The following is a 13,437-nucleotide window of genomic DNA, read 5'->3' as shown; positions in this document are numbered from 1 at the left end:
AACCACACCGCCACTGCTGAATGTATTAATCAGGCCTACAAAGGATTTTTAAAAAAATGTTGCATTGATGCTCAGTCTCTGTTACTGATGCATCACCCCACTCTCTAGTCCCAGCTTTACAGCACAATGCTGCCTTGATTAATTGGAACAGGTGACAACTGCTATTCCTACAGCCTTATCTTCATATCCTTCAGCGTTTCACAGATGGAAACAGAGCCAAGCTTGTAATAAATAATCACCATCCTTAACATTTGTATAGCACTCTGAGTCTTCAGAGCACTTTGCTTGCATTGCAATGCTTTCAAAAACCACGTAAGGGAGGGCTGCAGTATTATTCCCCATTTTGCAGGTGGGAGGACTAAGTCTGAGAGACTTTGTTTGTTTGTTTGTTTGTTTGTTTGAAATGCAATCAAATATTTGCTGGAAGTGCAACAGCAGGGATCATTCAGTGTGCAATTTATGGGTTAATTCTGTTAAAGTTAACTAGCCAGGGGGATGGATGGATGGAGGCATTGCTTAGCAACCAAGCAGAGTGAGGTAGTGCATGCTCTGATTGGCTGTGTAGTTCTGAGGTAATTTTCCTCTGTATGTTTGGTTGAATGTCACCATGCTATGTACAAAGCCTGAACTAAGAAAAACGGAACCTTTGTTCTCTTCTCCTCAAATTATACACTGCTTGGTTCAGTTTTCTCAGTAAAGGGGTATCAAGACTTTTCTCTTTGGACTCCCTCTGTGTTATTTAAGTGACTTTGCTAACAATATTCACAATGAAAATACCTGGGATTGCCACTAAATTCTGCAGCTCTTTCTTCAAATTCATGATGTCCTTACATAACTGGATATCATCCATCCTAGAGAAACAGGAAAAAAAAAAATCAGGGTGGGGAGCATAATATGTGTTACTTACATCTTCCTGCGGAATCAGTTTGATTAGTAAATATTGTTTCTATATTTATTTATTTATTTATTTATTTATTTATTTATTTAATGTTTATTTATTTCCCTTTTGAGTTTGTTTTTATTCAAGGATTTTCATACTTAGCAAGGGTACCTACGACCCTTTTTTTCAATTCATAGAGTCCTTTCTACAGGTCAGTTACATTCAGCATTTATGTTTATAAAAAATATGCAAGAAGTTCAAAAGCACGTAAGAAATAGGAAAACAGGAAGGAAAAAATGCAATTGAATAAATAGAAACATTAATATGCAAGAAGAAGAAGAAGAAGAAGAAGAAGAAGAAGAAGAAGAAGAAGAAGAAGAAGAAGAAGAAGAAGAAGAAGAAAGAAAGTACAATTTTTGGTCACTACATTTACAATCAAGAATAAGAATTGTTCGGCTTAGAAGTTAATAATATGTTCCATTCACAGTTCACAAACTCCAGTTCTGATATATATATGGTTAAGCGCTTAAGGTCTTGGGTTTTTTTGCGGTTTTTAAATTCACTTTGAGGCATTTCAGAGCAAAAGGCAATGAATCAATATAATAAATAATAATCTATTGAGTTTCTGCCTTCCTTCTTTCCCTCTCATACAACTTGTAAGCTTAGTCATGACTGTGTATTCATACATTTTGGCATCATATTCTGTTGTTGCTGAGATCAGAATCCTTTTCCAATAACATATCCAGCAATCATACGAGATATTAATTCTCTTTGCTGCAGAGGAGTTTTTTCTGTGTGCTTGTCAATAAAAGTAATGCAGGTTCTCAGTTGATTTGTATTTTTGTTCTAAGATGGTGCTTGTTGTCTGTTGGTTGTTGATTTTTACTAGTACTTATATGAAAAATATATTTTTAGCAGTGTAATCCAGAGGTCACAGTTCCCACAGATGCCAGGGTAGCTGCCATGACCTCCTAGGATGCCCACAAAAGGTCTCCATAATGATATCCTCCTGAGAATTGGTTTGCTCTTCCTGATCAGTTCCTCTTTGGGTAGACTCAGCCACTCACACCTCCATGGCAGCCATTTTGTGTTTTGGCACACCACTTTATGGCAGCCATTGCATGACTGGCACAAGGCGGTGGGGTGCTGACCCGTCAACCTCATTCTGCCCTCAGCCACACACCACCTGCCTGGCTTCCTGCTTACAAAACCAGTCCTGGCTATCCGCTTCCAACTTTTTAGTCTCAATGCTGCCCTTATGGAACTCAGCAGGGAGGAGGATGGGGACAAACTTAGAATTGGTTGATTGGCTCTGGCGCCACCTACTGTTGGGCTCTTTGTTGTCCCTCCAACCAGTCTCAGCTGCCACTACTATGTGCTCCACACATAGACCTCTCTATCCACCACAAAGGAGGAAATCTGTGCTGTCCTACGGCTCCCGCAATGCCTTCCCAGGGAGCAAAGGATTGCAACCCAGCTTAGAATTCTTAGGTTTCCTCTCTGGGGCTCTTGCTTGGTTCCTTCTGATCACAGAACCGGCTTTACACAGACACATAGCTGTCAACGTTTCCCCTTTTTTTAAGGGAAATTCCCTTATTCCAAATAGGATTCCTCAGAAGAAAAGGGAAAAGTTGACAGCTATGCACAGACACAGACACAGACACAGACACACACACACACACACACACAGGCTTCATTGCATTAAACGGCAGCGCCTTTTCCTTTAATTAACCATCTTAAAATGTTGCTTCTCTCTTGGGGGTGGGGAGAAACCAATATTAAACACATGCTCAGCAATAAGCAAATTGCCTATTATGTTCTGTGCAACAGCACTTTGAGAAATGGGATTCATATCACGAGAACGATTGTCTTTGAGGGAAATTACAGTGTTAATTAGAAGGCAACAGTTTTCCTGGAGGAAAAGAAACACTGGAAATGGGGAAGATCCTTGAGCCAGCACTGTCAGGCATCTCTCTAGTGAAGTCACCGGAATATGAGAAGACCAGTAAAGTATGTGATCTAGAACCACACTTCTGGTGGCACAGCCTGAAGGTGCTGGTATCTGCAGGAGTTTTCACATCAGTGCAGACTCAACTCATCAAGTGTTGGTGCTGACCTTTAAAACCCTAAACGGCCTTGGCCCAGTATACCTGAAGGAGCGTCTCCACCTCCATCATTCAGCCCGAACTCTGAGGTGCAGCACCAAGGGCCTTCTGGTGGTTCTCTCCCTGCGAGAAGTGAGGTTACAGGAACCAGGCAGAGGGCCTTCTCAGTAGTGGCGCCTGCCCAGTGGCGTAGCGTGGGGGGTGCAGGAGAGGCCGGCCGCACCGGGCGCAACATCTGGGGGGGCGCGCTCGCACTCGCAGCTCTCTGCCCCTACCTGGTTAGAGGGCGCAAATTACTTGCCTTGCCCCGGGTGCTGACAACCCACGCTACGCCACTGCGCCCGCCCTTTGGAACACCCTCCCATCAGCTGTCAAGGAAATAAACAACTATCTGACTTTTAGAAGACATCTGAAGGCAGCTCTGTTTAGGGAAGTTTTTTATGTTTCATGTTTTATCGTGTTTTTAATATTCTGTTGGGAGCCGCCCAGAGTGGCTGGGACAACCCAGTCAGATGGACAGCATATTATTATTACTATAATTATAATTATCAAGGAATGCACCATCTGTAGCCTGCAGAGATGGGTACAGACCCCTTTGCCTGAGGTGTGTACATGGGTCACTGGACTTCAGGGAACAGGGCTGGCCCTGATGCCCCCCCTCTCTTTCTCTTTCTCTCCCCCCCTCCCTCTCCCTCTCCCTCTCACACACACACCTCTCTACACAGATCCGCTGTCTATATAAGATTTCCCAGAGCAACATTTCCAGGGCCCTGTTAATATTTATGAAAGTATTTCAGACCAAGCAGGGGGGTCATCTTGGTTCTCTGCAGAGGGGAGGCAAGAGGGCAACTGGAAGAAGAAACTGCTCTCTAATTGGAAGCAGCCAGAGAAGGACACGGACTAATTGCCTTCTCTGGCCAGCAGACAAAATGGTTGGGCCGCCTGCTAGGCGCTTGATTACTAGTGCAAAGTCGGGTCTCTCTACATGCTCTGCAACATGAGATATAATTGCTCCTGAGATTATGAAGCAGCACACTTGGTAGCTATTATTAACTGACTTAAGAAATGAAATGCCTCTCTGAGGAATGGATACTGGATATTGTGAGGAACAGGGGATCTGCTGGTGCCAAGCAGTGAGATCTCAAGTCTCCAAATAGGGATTATTAATATATTATTATTATTATTATTATTATTATTATTATTATTATTATTTGCTACCCATCGGACTGGGTTGCCCCAGCCACGCTGGGCAGCTCCCAACATTAAAAACTCAATAAAACATCAAACATTAATACTCCAGATGTAGAGCACCACATGCTAAGCACAGGCGTTGCCAATGTGGAGCCCTCCAGAGATTGTTGGACTACAACTCCCATCAGCCCCAGCCAGCATGACCAATGGAATTTGCTATCTAGCAATATCTGGAGGGACACGAGTGCCGCTGTGGTCTAAACCATTGAGCCTTGGGCTTGACAATCAGAAGGTTGGCGGTTCGAATCCCAGTGACGGGGTGAGCTCCCGTTGCTCGGTCCCAGCTCCTGCCAACCTAGCAGTTCAAAAGCACATCAAAGTACAAGTAGATAAATAGGTACCGCTCCGGTGGGAAGGTAAATGGCGTTTTCGTGCGCTGCTCTGGTGTCGGTGTTCCGTTGCACCAGGAGCGGCTTAGTCACGCTGGCCACATGACCCGGAAAAACTGTCTGCGGAGCGGACAAATGCCGCCTCCCTCGGCCTGTAAAGCGAGATGAGCGCCACAACCCCAGTCCAGTTTGTGACTGGACTTAACTGTCAGGGGTCCCTTTACTTTTACCTTTTAATATATGGAGGGCACAAAGACTACCCTTGGCTTAGAGTACAGCCCAATTGGAATGAATAGGATTCAAGACAGTAACGTCCCATTGATTTAATTGGGTCTATTCTTAGGCCACATTCGAACTGTATGTTTAAAGAACAAGCATACTACTTTTAAACAGTCATGACTTCCCCCAAAGTTATATGGAAGTTGTAGTTTAATAGTTTTCAGAGTTGTTAAGAGACTCCTGTTCCCCTCACAGAGTTACAACTGCCAGTGGGAGGCATCATTTTCCAGTTTGCCTCAAGCGGCAAAATGTTCCTGCGAGGATGAATTATGGGAGAAGAAGGCAAAGCCCCAGTCAAACAGGAGAGGTTTGCCAAAGCTCTCCCAGCGGCGGCCTTCACATCTTCCCACCTGATCAGTGATAAATAGCGCCGAGCGAAGCTTCCATTGTGAACACTGGGGAAATTAAAAGGGCAAACTGGAAACGAAAAACAAACAGGCCGAGGGAGGAAAAGTCAATGAACAAAGCACGATAGACAGATGGCTCCCTCCGTAGCCTTTTCTACAGGGGAGAAAAAACATTTTGATTGCAAATGCTCTGCACTGTTCGAGATGCAAAACGTCAGGGGAAAAATTCAGTGCTCACAAGGCACGGATTTGACTCTGACTCACTGGGTCTAGATGGAATTTGACAAGACAGGTGTTTACTTGTCAGTGCAGTACCAGGTCTGGGTGGCTCCTAATCCTGCTCTTGCTCCTGAAGGTGCAATTGCTCCTAACTACTATTTTGATCGTGACATACTTAATGGCTGTGCTGACAAGGCCCATCATTTCCAGAAGCTTTTAATCCCTTGCTGTAAATTTGCTACAGGCTTGAAACTCGGCTTCCCTGATTGACGTTGTAATAGGAGGAGATTGCTCAGGGCAAGAAATGATAAGGGCAGGCCTGGTGCCAGTTGGCTTGGGCAATGGCTGAGGGGCCCAGGTGCCAGAAGGTCACCTCGTGGGCCTGACTGAGAAGCTCCTTCGCCTAGAGCCCCTGGGTGCCTATTTTAGTGGTAGATTGGCAGCTGAGCCACTAGTGAATGGGACTGAAGCTTGGCTGCCATCTGTGGGGGCTGGCTGCCATCTTTGTTTACCCAGAATTCCAATGCCTCAGCCTTTAGATCTTTAACAGGGGTGCCCAAAGTGTGGGAGGTCAATGGCGTACCTGTGTCGAACACTTACACTTAATTGTAATACAATAAAATACAATATAAGGAATAAAAGTTTAAAATCATGCATCATTGCTACAACAGAAGAATTACTGAGCGGATTTTTAAATTCCGTATATTAGTTGCCTAATAAAAAATAGCTATACAAAATTATGCGTGCTCTAAGACTTTCCAGTTTTTCAACTCTTCTCTTTTGCAGGACTTCAGTTCTTCAAATCTCTGGTTGGATCTACATTGATCTTCTAAACATGATTAAATTGAACATTCGATAAGGTCCAATGGCAATTTCCCTTCGTCAGTGGCTCAGTGCTCTGCAGCGCCTTCTGGTGTCACATTTTAATAATGCATTTTTAATGCGATAAACGACGAGTGTAGATCCACTCTCTGACTCCACAACTTCCTTCCACTAACTACCCCATCTTCTGGTTGGACTTATATTCAGTATTTCCACTCCTCCTGGCCTTTTAGCCAATCAGAAAGAGGACAGAGTCCTGGTTACGTTTCTACGTCCTGTGAATTTTCAGATTCCTAGGATGAACTTTTGACCTTCCCATGCAGAACTTTCCCCCATGCACTTTTAACCTTCTTGTGAATTTTGGACCCGCTTGCCATTGACTCTGGCTCCATCCACTGTTTGGGCTCCCTGCCTTCCACCTCACCAGTCCCAATGGGTACCACCCATCACTGAGAAAAAACTATTCACTTACATAAACCTGAGCTCCGATTCTCTTCTGACTAAGACTTCCCGAAGTCTCTGGATCTTTGCCATCTCCAGTTCTATCTCCTCGGGCATCATGGTAGTTTCAGCCATCGAAATGATGTCAAGCTGATCTGTACAGGATTTAAGACAGACAGGAAATAAATGAGGGTTTGCTCATGCTGGCTTAAGAGTCTTTTAAATAAAAGAAGACAGAACAAATCACACAGAGTTCTTCCATCTTTAGGAAGAGTCACATACCTTAGATAGTGAGGCTTGAATGTGTTCAGGGGTTCTGATATGATATCATAAGCCTACGACCCTGAAAGTGGCTAGGTTCCTGGTCGCGGTCCTTACCCAAAAGCGACGCCAAGGAGCACTACAAGCTAATTAAGGCGTAGGATGCCATTCTATCTTATAGTATTTTATTGTTATAGCGGTGTTTTAGTGGCTGTTTTTTTCTTTTTTTGTTCCCTTCCCTATTTTTTTTTTCTTTCTTTTTTCCCCACGTGCACAAGTTGTTATTTATGTTTTTTCTTGTATGGGCCTATGGCCGTAATAAATAAATTGTTGTTGGGGGGATATCATAAGCCTTCCCGTTTACCTATAAATAAGCTGAATATTCTCAAACTGTGTAACTATAGAGTATGGCTATAGGGTATAGCTATATCAAGCAGGAACTGCAATGCTCTTGTTTAGGGTTGCAGCCAGCCAGCCACGCCCTCTTGCAGGAGACTCCATTCCATTACTATTCTTCATCTTGGTTTTCATTCCCCCTAAAAGAAATGGCATTCAAAGCCCACTGAGCATGTTCAGTTCTCTTTGGGTTGTTGTTGTTATTGTTGTTGTTGTTGTTGTTGTTGTTGTTGTTTTGTAGCTTCTCCCTCCCTCATTTTCCCCTTAAACATTTTGGGCAGTTTGGCAGATTTTCTGCTGAACCTGCTGAGCTCCATGGGGAGCTACAATCAGATCCTGCAGCTTCTGACATACGCAGGACCAGAGATAGCCACTGTGGTTCCTTCATCATTTTACACAGCAAGGAGGGGGGGAAATCTCAGATCAGCTGCTTAGCTACTTCCATCTCAGTGATCATGAAACAATAACCTCACTTCAACTTTCATGGTTTGGCTAAGTACCGTATTTTTCGTCCCATAGGACGCTCCGTCCCATAGGACGCACCTACTTTTTTGGGGGGGAAATAAAGGAAAAAAAATTTTCCCTTTATTTCCCCCCCAAAACCAGGTCAGGGAGGAGCGGGATGGCGGCGCTGCGCCTCCCCGCTGTCCCCCGAGCTTGTGGGGCTGGCCGATGTCTGCCCGGCGCGAGGGCGCTCTGCTTCAGGGCGCCCCATGCGCCGGGCGGCAGGCTGCCGCCCGCAAGCCTTGCGCGCCGGGGGGAGTTCTCCCCCGGCGCGCAAGGCTTGCTGACGCTTGCGCGGAGCACGGGGCGTCCTCCGAAGGGCGCCCCGTGTTCCGCGCTGCAGGCTGCCGCCCGCAAGCCTTGCGCGCGGGGGGGAGTTCTCCCCCGGCGCGCAAGGCTTGCTGACGCTTGCGCGGAGCACGGGGCGTCCTCCGAAGGGCGCCCCGTGTTCCGCGCTGCAGGCTGCCGCCCGCAAGCCTTGCGCGCCGGGGGGAGTTCTCCCCCGGCGCGCAAGGCTTGCTGACGCTTGCGCGGAGCACGGGGCGTCCTCCGAAGGGCGCCCCGTGTTCCGCGCTGCAGGCTGCCGCCGGCAAGCCTTGCGCGCCGGGGGGAGTTCTCCCCCGGCGCGCAAGGCTTGCTGACGCTTGCGCGGAGCACGGGGCGTCCTCCGAAGGGCGCCCCGTGTTCCGCGCTGCAGGCTGCCGCCGGCAAGCCTTGCGCGCCGGGGGGAGTTCTCCCCCGGAGCGCAAGGCTTGCTGACGCTTGCGCGGAGCACGGGGCGTCCTCCGAAGGGCGCCCCGTGTTCCGCGCTGCAGGCTGCCGCCGGCAAGCCTTGCGCGCCGGGGGGAGTTCTCCCCCGGCGCGCAAGGCTTGCTGACGCTTGCGCGGAGCACGGGGCGTCCTCCGAAGGGCGCCCCGTGTTCCGCGCTGCAGGCTGCCGCCCGCAAGCCTTGCGCGCGGGGGGGAGTTCTCCCCCGGCGCGCAAGGCTTGCTGACGCTTGCGCGGAGCACGGGGCGTCCTCCGAAGGGCGCCCCGTGTTCCGCGCTGCAGGCTACCGCCCGCAAGCCTTGCGCGCGGGGGGGGGAGTTCTCCCCCGGTGCGCAAGGCTTGCTGACGCTTGCGCGGAGCACGGGGCGTCCTCCGAAGGGCGCCCCGTGCTCCGCGCTGCAGGCTGCCGCCCGCAAGCCTTGCGCGCCCAGGGGAACTCCCCCCAGGTGCGCAAGGCTTGCGGATAGCTTCCTGGAGCCTGGAGAGCAAGAGGTGTCGGTGCGCACCGACGCCTCTCACTCTCCAGGCTTCCGCGAAAACCTGCATTCGCCCCATAGGACGCACACACATTTCCCCTTCATTTTTGGAGGGGAAAAAGTGCGTCTTATAGGGTGAAAAATACGGTACTTCCCATTTCAAATACAAACTCACTTTTCTGGTTTTCTTCCTTTTTAAATGAAATTATTCAGTAGCTTGCTTAAAAACATATTTTTGCACCGGTATTCCAGTGGAAGGTTGTGGAGCAATAAAGTATTTGTGAACACGGATTGCATTAAGACGGAGACCTCGGAGTTCAGCAATAATTTATGTGATGGCACAGCAACCCGTAGAAGGATCACAGGTTAAAAGCAGATGAGAGGAGAACCAGATGGTACAAGCTTTAAAACAACATCATTAGTGGAAATGGAAATCGTCACAATGGGCGGGAACATTCACTGGGGCTGCACAATAATATCACCTTGGATATATAAATATAAAAATACATAGGTATACATGAGAATGGAGAGAGGGAAGTCACCGATTTCACAACAGCAGAGGTCAAAAGGGGCAACCTCAGATTCTACCTTTTGCTGGGTCAAGTGATTTTGCTACCCTAAAAATTTCTGTTGCAGTCCACTCCATCTCCCTGCATGTCACTGTGGGAAGCAGAGTCCTGCTGGAGCAGACCAAAGGTCCATAGAGTCAAGTTAGTTCTCACACAACCTTTCTGTACACTATCTAGACAAGTAAGCAGCAGAGTTCTAGGGTACATTTGGGCCAGGCAGAAATACTCCAGGGGATTGAGAAGCAGAACCAGTGAAGGGGATGGCTAGGGAAGAGGCATGACCTGGGAAGAGGGCCAGATAGAGAGACCTAGTTGGCCCCAGGTCTGATATTCCCTATCTGTCAAGATGCTGTCAGCAGCTTCTGGCTGGTTGCCTAGGAATTATAAAGACAAGGAAAAGTTTCTTAGCATCCTTCTTTACTTCAGTGTTTGCACAGAGAGGCTACAGAACCCAGCCTTTTGGATAAGGCCGTTGTCCTGAGTGAATTTCCATCCCCCGCCGTCTCTCCCACTTCCTCATTCCTCTTCTACAGGTGCTGCTACGTGCCCTCTGTCTTTAAGGTCTTTGCTCTCCTACTTTTAAGGCTCGCCGGGTTCTGGGAGATGGAGGGTCTGGAATGCTTTCTAATGACATGTCAGCCGAGTGTTGTTCTGGCTCTCCCATGATTTCCCAACTTTCCCCCTCATCTGCCTCTGACCTGTGACCTCCCTCAAACCCCTGCTGTAAATCTATACTGTCTTCCTCCTCCTTGGAGGGGTCAGGATGGGGAGACAGTCTCCACCATTCCTCCTCTGCCCAGTCCCTATCTTTGTTCTACAGCAGCAGTTCTCAACCTGTGGGTCCCCAGATGTTGTTGGACTACAACTCCCATCATTCATGAACTCTGGCCTTGCTAGCCCGGGGTGATGGGAGTTGTAGTTCAACAACAGCTGGGGACCCACAGGTTGAGAAAGGCTGTTCTACAGCATTCCTGAGGAGAAGGGCTGTAGATCATTCGCTACAGAATGTCCCTGGTTCAATTCCTGGCATCCCCAGGTTGGGTTGTGAGGGCATTCCTTCCTAAATCCCTGCAGAGCCAGAATGGACAATAGGGATCTAGATGGACCAAGGGTCTGATTTAGAAAAGGCATCTTCAGTTGCCTTTGTTGTTGTTGCTGCTGCTGCTGCTGTTTACATTTGCATACCATCCTTCATCCGAAGATCTCACGGTGGTTCACAGCATAAAAACACAAAGAGAAAAACCAAAATATGTAATAAAAACAAGAACGAATAAACCAATACCCCCCAAACTCATTTAAGAGGGGTATTAGATGTTAACCAACCCAAGGTCTGGTTGAAGAGGAACATTTTTGCCTGGTGCTTAAAGGTGTATAATGAAGGCCCCAGCCAAACCTCCCTGGGGAGAGCATTTCACAAATGAGGAGCCACTGTAGAAAAGGCCTGTCCTTGTGTTGACACCCTCCAAACCTCTTGTGGAGGAGGCACACAAAGAAGAGATTCCGATGATTATCACAGGGTGCAGGTAGGTTGAAGTGATGTTCATGCATTTATAAACCTGACCGTTGTGCCATACAAAACTGGGAAAAATATTGCCTTTTCCCTTGACTTGCTTGCTTTAGCCGCAAGATAATTTCTAGAGAAGAATTTTGTAAAGGCATTTTCAGGTGTCTGGGTTCTCTTTGTTAATGCTAAAATAAATTCTGTAAAGGAATTCCCCAGCTGTCAAAATACTCTGCCTTGTGGACTGAAGATAATAAACCAAAATACACAACAAAGAGGTTTGCGGCACCTTAAAGGCTATTATAACGTAAGCTTTCATAGACTCAAACCCATTTTGACAGATGGATGGAATGAAACATTAGTTGGCAGGTATATAAAACAGAAAATTGTAAGGTGAAAGTAGAATAGCAATGATATACAAACATTACAGTCAGTAATAATTAGAAATGAGAGGTTGTCACACCCCAAACCATCTTGGTAAGCCTTCCTCACTTCTATGCTTTCCTGAAAGCCTGATGACATTTTATCTCCCCACAGTCTGAGACTTTCAGAGTGATTTTGTAAACAGACTGCATTTGGATTCCTCAGGAAACTGCCAGAGATAATGAAATGGAGTCTAATGGACTGGAATTAATTCTTCCTCTCAACAAAAAGATCAATGATTGCTGTCTTTGGGGCAGTTGGCTTGAACTGGGGCAGCGTGGGGGTAGAGGGAAGAGAATCTAAGTTTCTTTCCATTGCAGGTTTTGGAGCAATTGCTGAGGATTGTATTATTGGGACAGGATAGGTGGCCTGGAAGTCTCTGCTGAAAAACCTCCACAGATGTTGACCCCAAGTGAAATGCATGCACACAAATTCACTCCTTCGGCCCTGAAAATTTGGGGGAACAACAAGTCAGCCTGGACCGCATTCTAAACCACGCGAGACAAGGTTCAGTCAACAGACAGACAGCAGTTTAGAAGGGAGCCATGATTATCCCAGTCCAAGTTTGCTGCCTTGGGACGAAACTATGGAATTTAAGCACAACGCGACCATTTAGTGTTCCCCAACTGAATGTAGTCCTCAAGCTTTGGTTCTGGACATGAGTTTCTCAGCTGTGGTCTATAAAAGCACTGATTGACGGCACTGCTGTCGACGTTTCCCAAATCCCTTTCTGCCTTTCTCATTAAATGGTCCATGTTACCCGCTAACTCCCGCCGCCTCCCTCATGGGGAAATTCTGACACTCTAATTATTCCTCGCCTGCTGTGTCTGTCAATTTTTAACAGCTCTACTTGGCTAAGTGTTTAATCACACAGTCCATGAGCATCACACTTTACCTCTCTCCCCCTCCCAACCCACCAAAGGGGGGGGCGAACTTTTTAGTTTTTCTCATGTGCAACAAATAAATGACTTTGTTCCGGCCTTCAGTGACAAACCGTACCATAATTTCATCTGTTACTTCTGATGATTACATTTCAGAGAGATGAGGGAACCTACATTTCCTTTAATGCAAGAACCTCAATGCCTCTTTGCGTCTCATTCTGGGTTGTCCTATGCCAGGGTTTGCCAAACTTGGATCTCCAGCTGTTGTTGGACTACAACTCCCATCATCCCTAGCTAGCAGGACCAGTGGTCAGAGTGTGGTGTTGTGTGGTGACAGTAAGAGCTGTTCGACAGTGGAATTTGCTGCCAAGGAGTGTGGTGGAGTCTCCTTCTTTGGAGGTCTTTAAGCAGAGGCTTGACAACCATATGTCAGGAGTGCTCTGATGGTGTTTCCTGCTTGGCAGGGGGTTGGACTCGATGGCCCTTGTGGTCTCTTCCAACTCTATGATTCTATGATTCTAGGTTCTGCTTGCAGGTTTCCCATAAGGATCTGGTTGGCCACTGCAAGAAGAAGATGCTGGAATAGATGGAAGAAGCAGGCTCTTCATATGCTTTTACAAGCTCCAGGCCTCAGCATGTCCAGTTTGTCCTGGAAAAGATGCCTGAAAGTCACTGCTATTCAGTGTAGGCAGACTATTCTGAGATATATATGTTGGTCAGTATCCCACTGCTTTCTAGGTTCCTAGGTCTGTGCAACATCATCCTTTGCATTATAGTCTTGGTGAGGAAATTGGTAGCCCTGAGAATCAGGCCTTAATATCATTTACTCTAAATATTCAATTAAATCTGTTCCTGCCAGCTTAACTAATAAAATGCCTTTGTAGAAGTCTTCCAAAAGAACAAAGTACAGCCTAGTGCACAAAGAAGCATGCAAAGACTCGTTGCTTTCTGTAGTCTTAACTGCATTCAAATGGGTGCTTGGAT

The 13,437-nt window shown here is 47.1% G+C and overlaps 1 protein-coding gene across 1 annotated transcript in view; it reads right to left on the bottom strand.

Annotated features, from left to right (window-relative positions):
- LOC310664024 (bMERB domain-containing protein 1) overlaps window positions 1-13,437 on the bottom strand; it is a 41,000-nt gene that overhangs the window by 9,056 nt on the left and 18,507 nt on the right. The window contains exons 2-3 of the mRNA XM_083412583.1: window positions 6,705-6,828; window positions 778-851 (exon numbers count right to left, since the gene is read on the bottom strand). Of these exons, the coding sequence (XP_083268709.1) occupies window positions 778-851; window positions 6,705-6,828 (198 nt within the window). The remainder of the gene's footprint in view (window positions 1-777; window positions 852-6,704; window positions 6,829-13,437) is intronic.

The sequence above is a fragment of the Podarcis tiliguerta genome (assembly GCF_965153285.1).
Source record: "Podarcis tiliguerta genome assembly, chromosome: 14".
NCBI lineage: Eukaryota > Metazoa > Chordata > Lepidosauria > Squamata > Lacertidae > Podarcis > Podarcis tiliguerta.
This window is presented reverse-complemented; position numbering and strand designations above follow the sequence as displayed.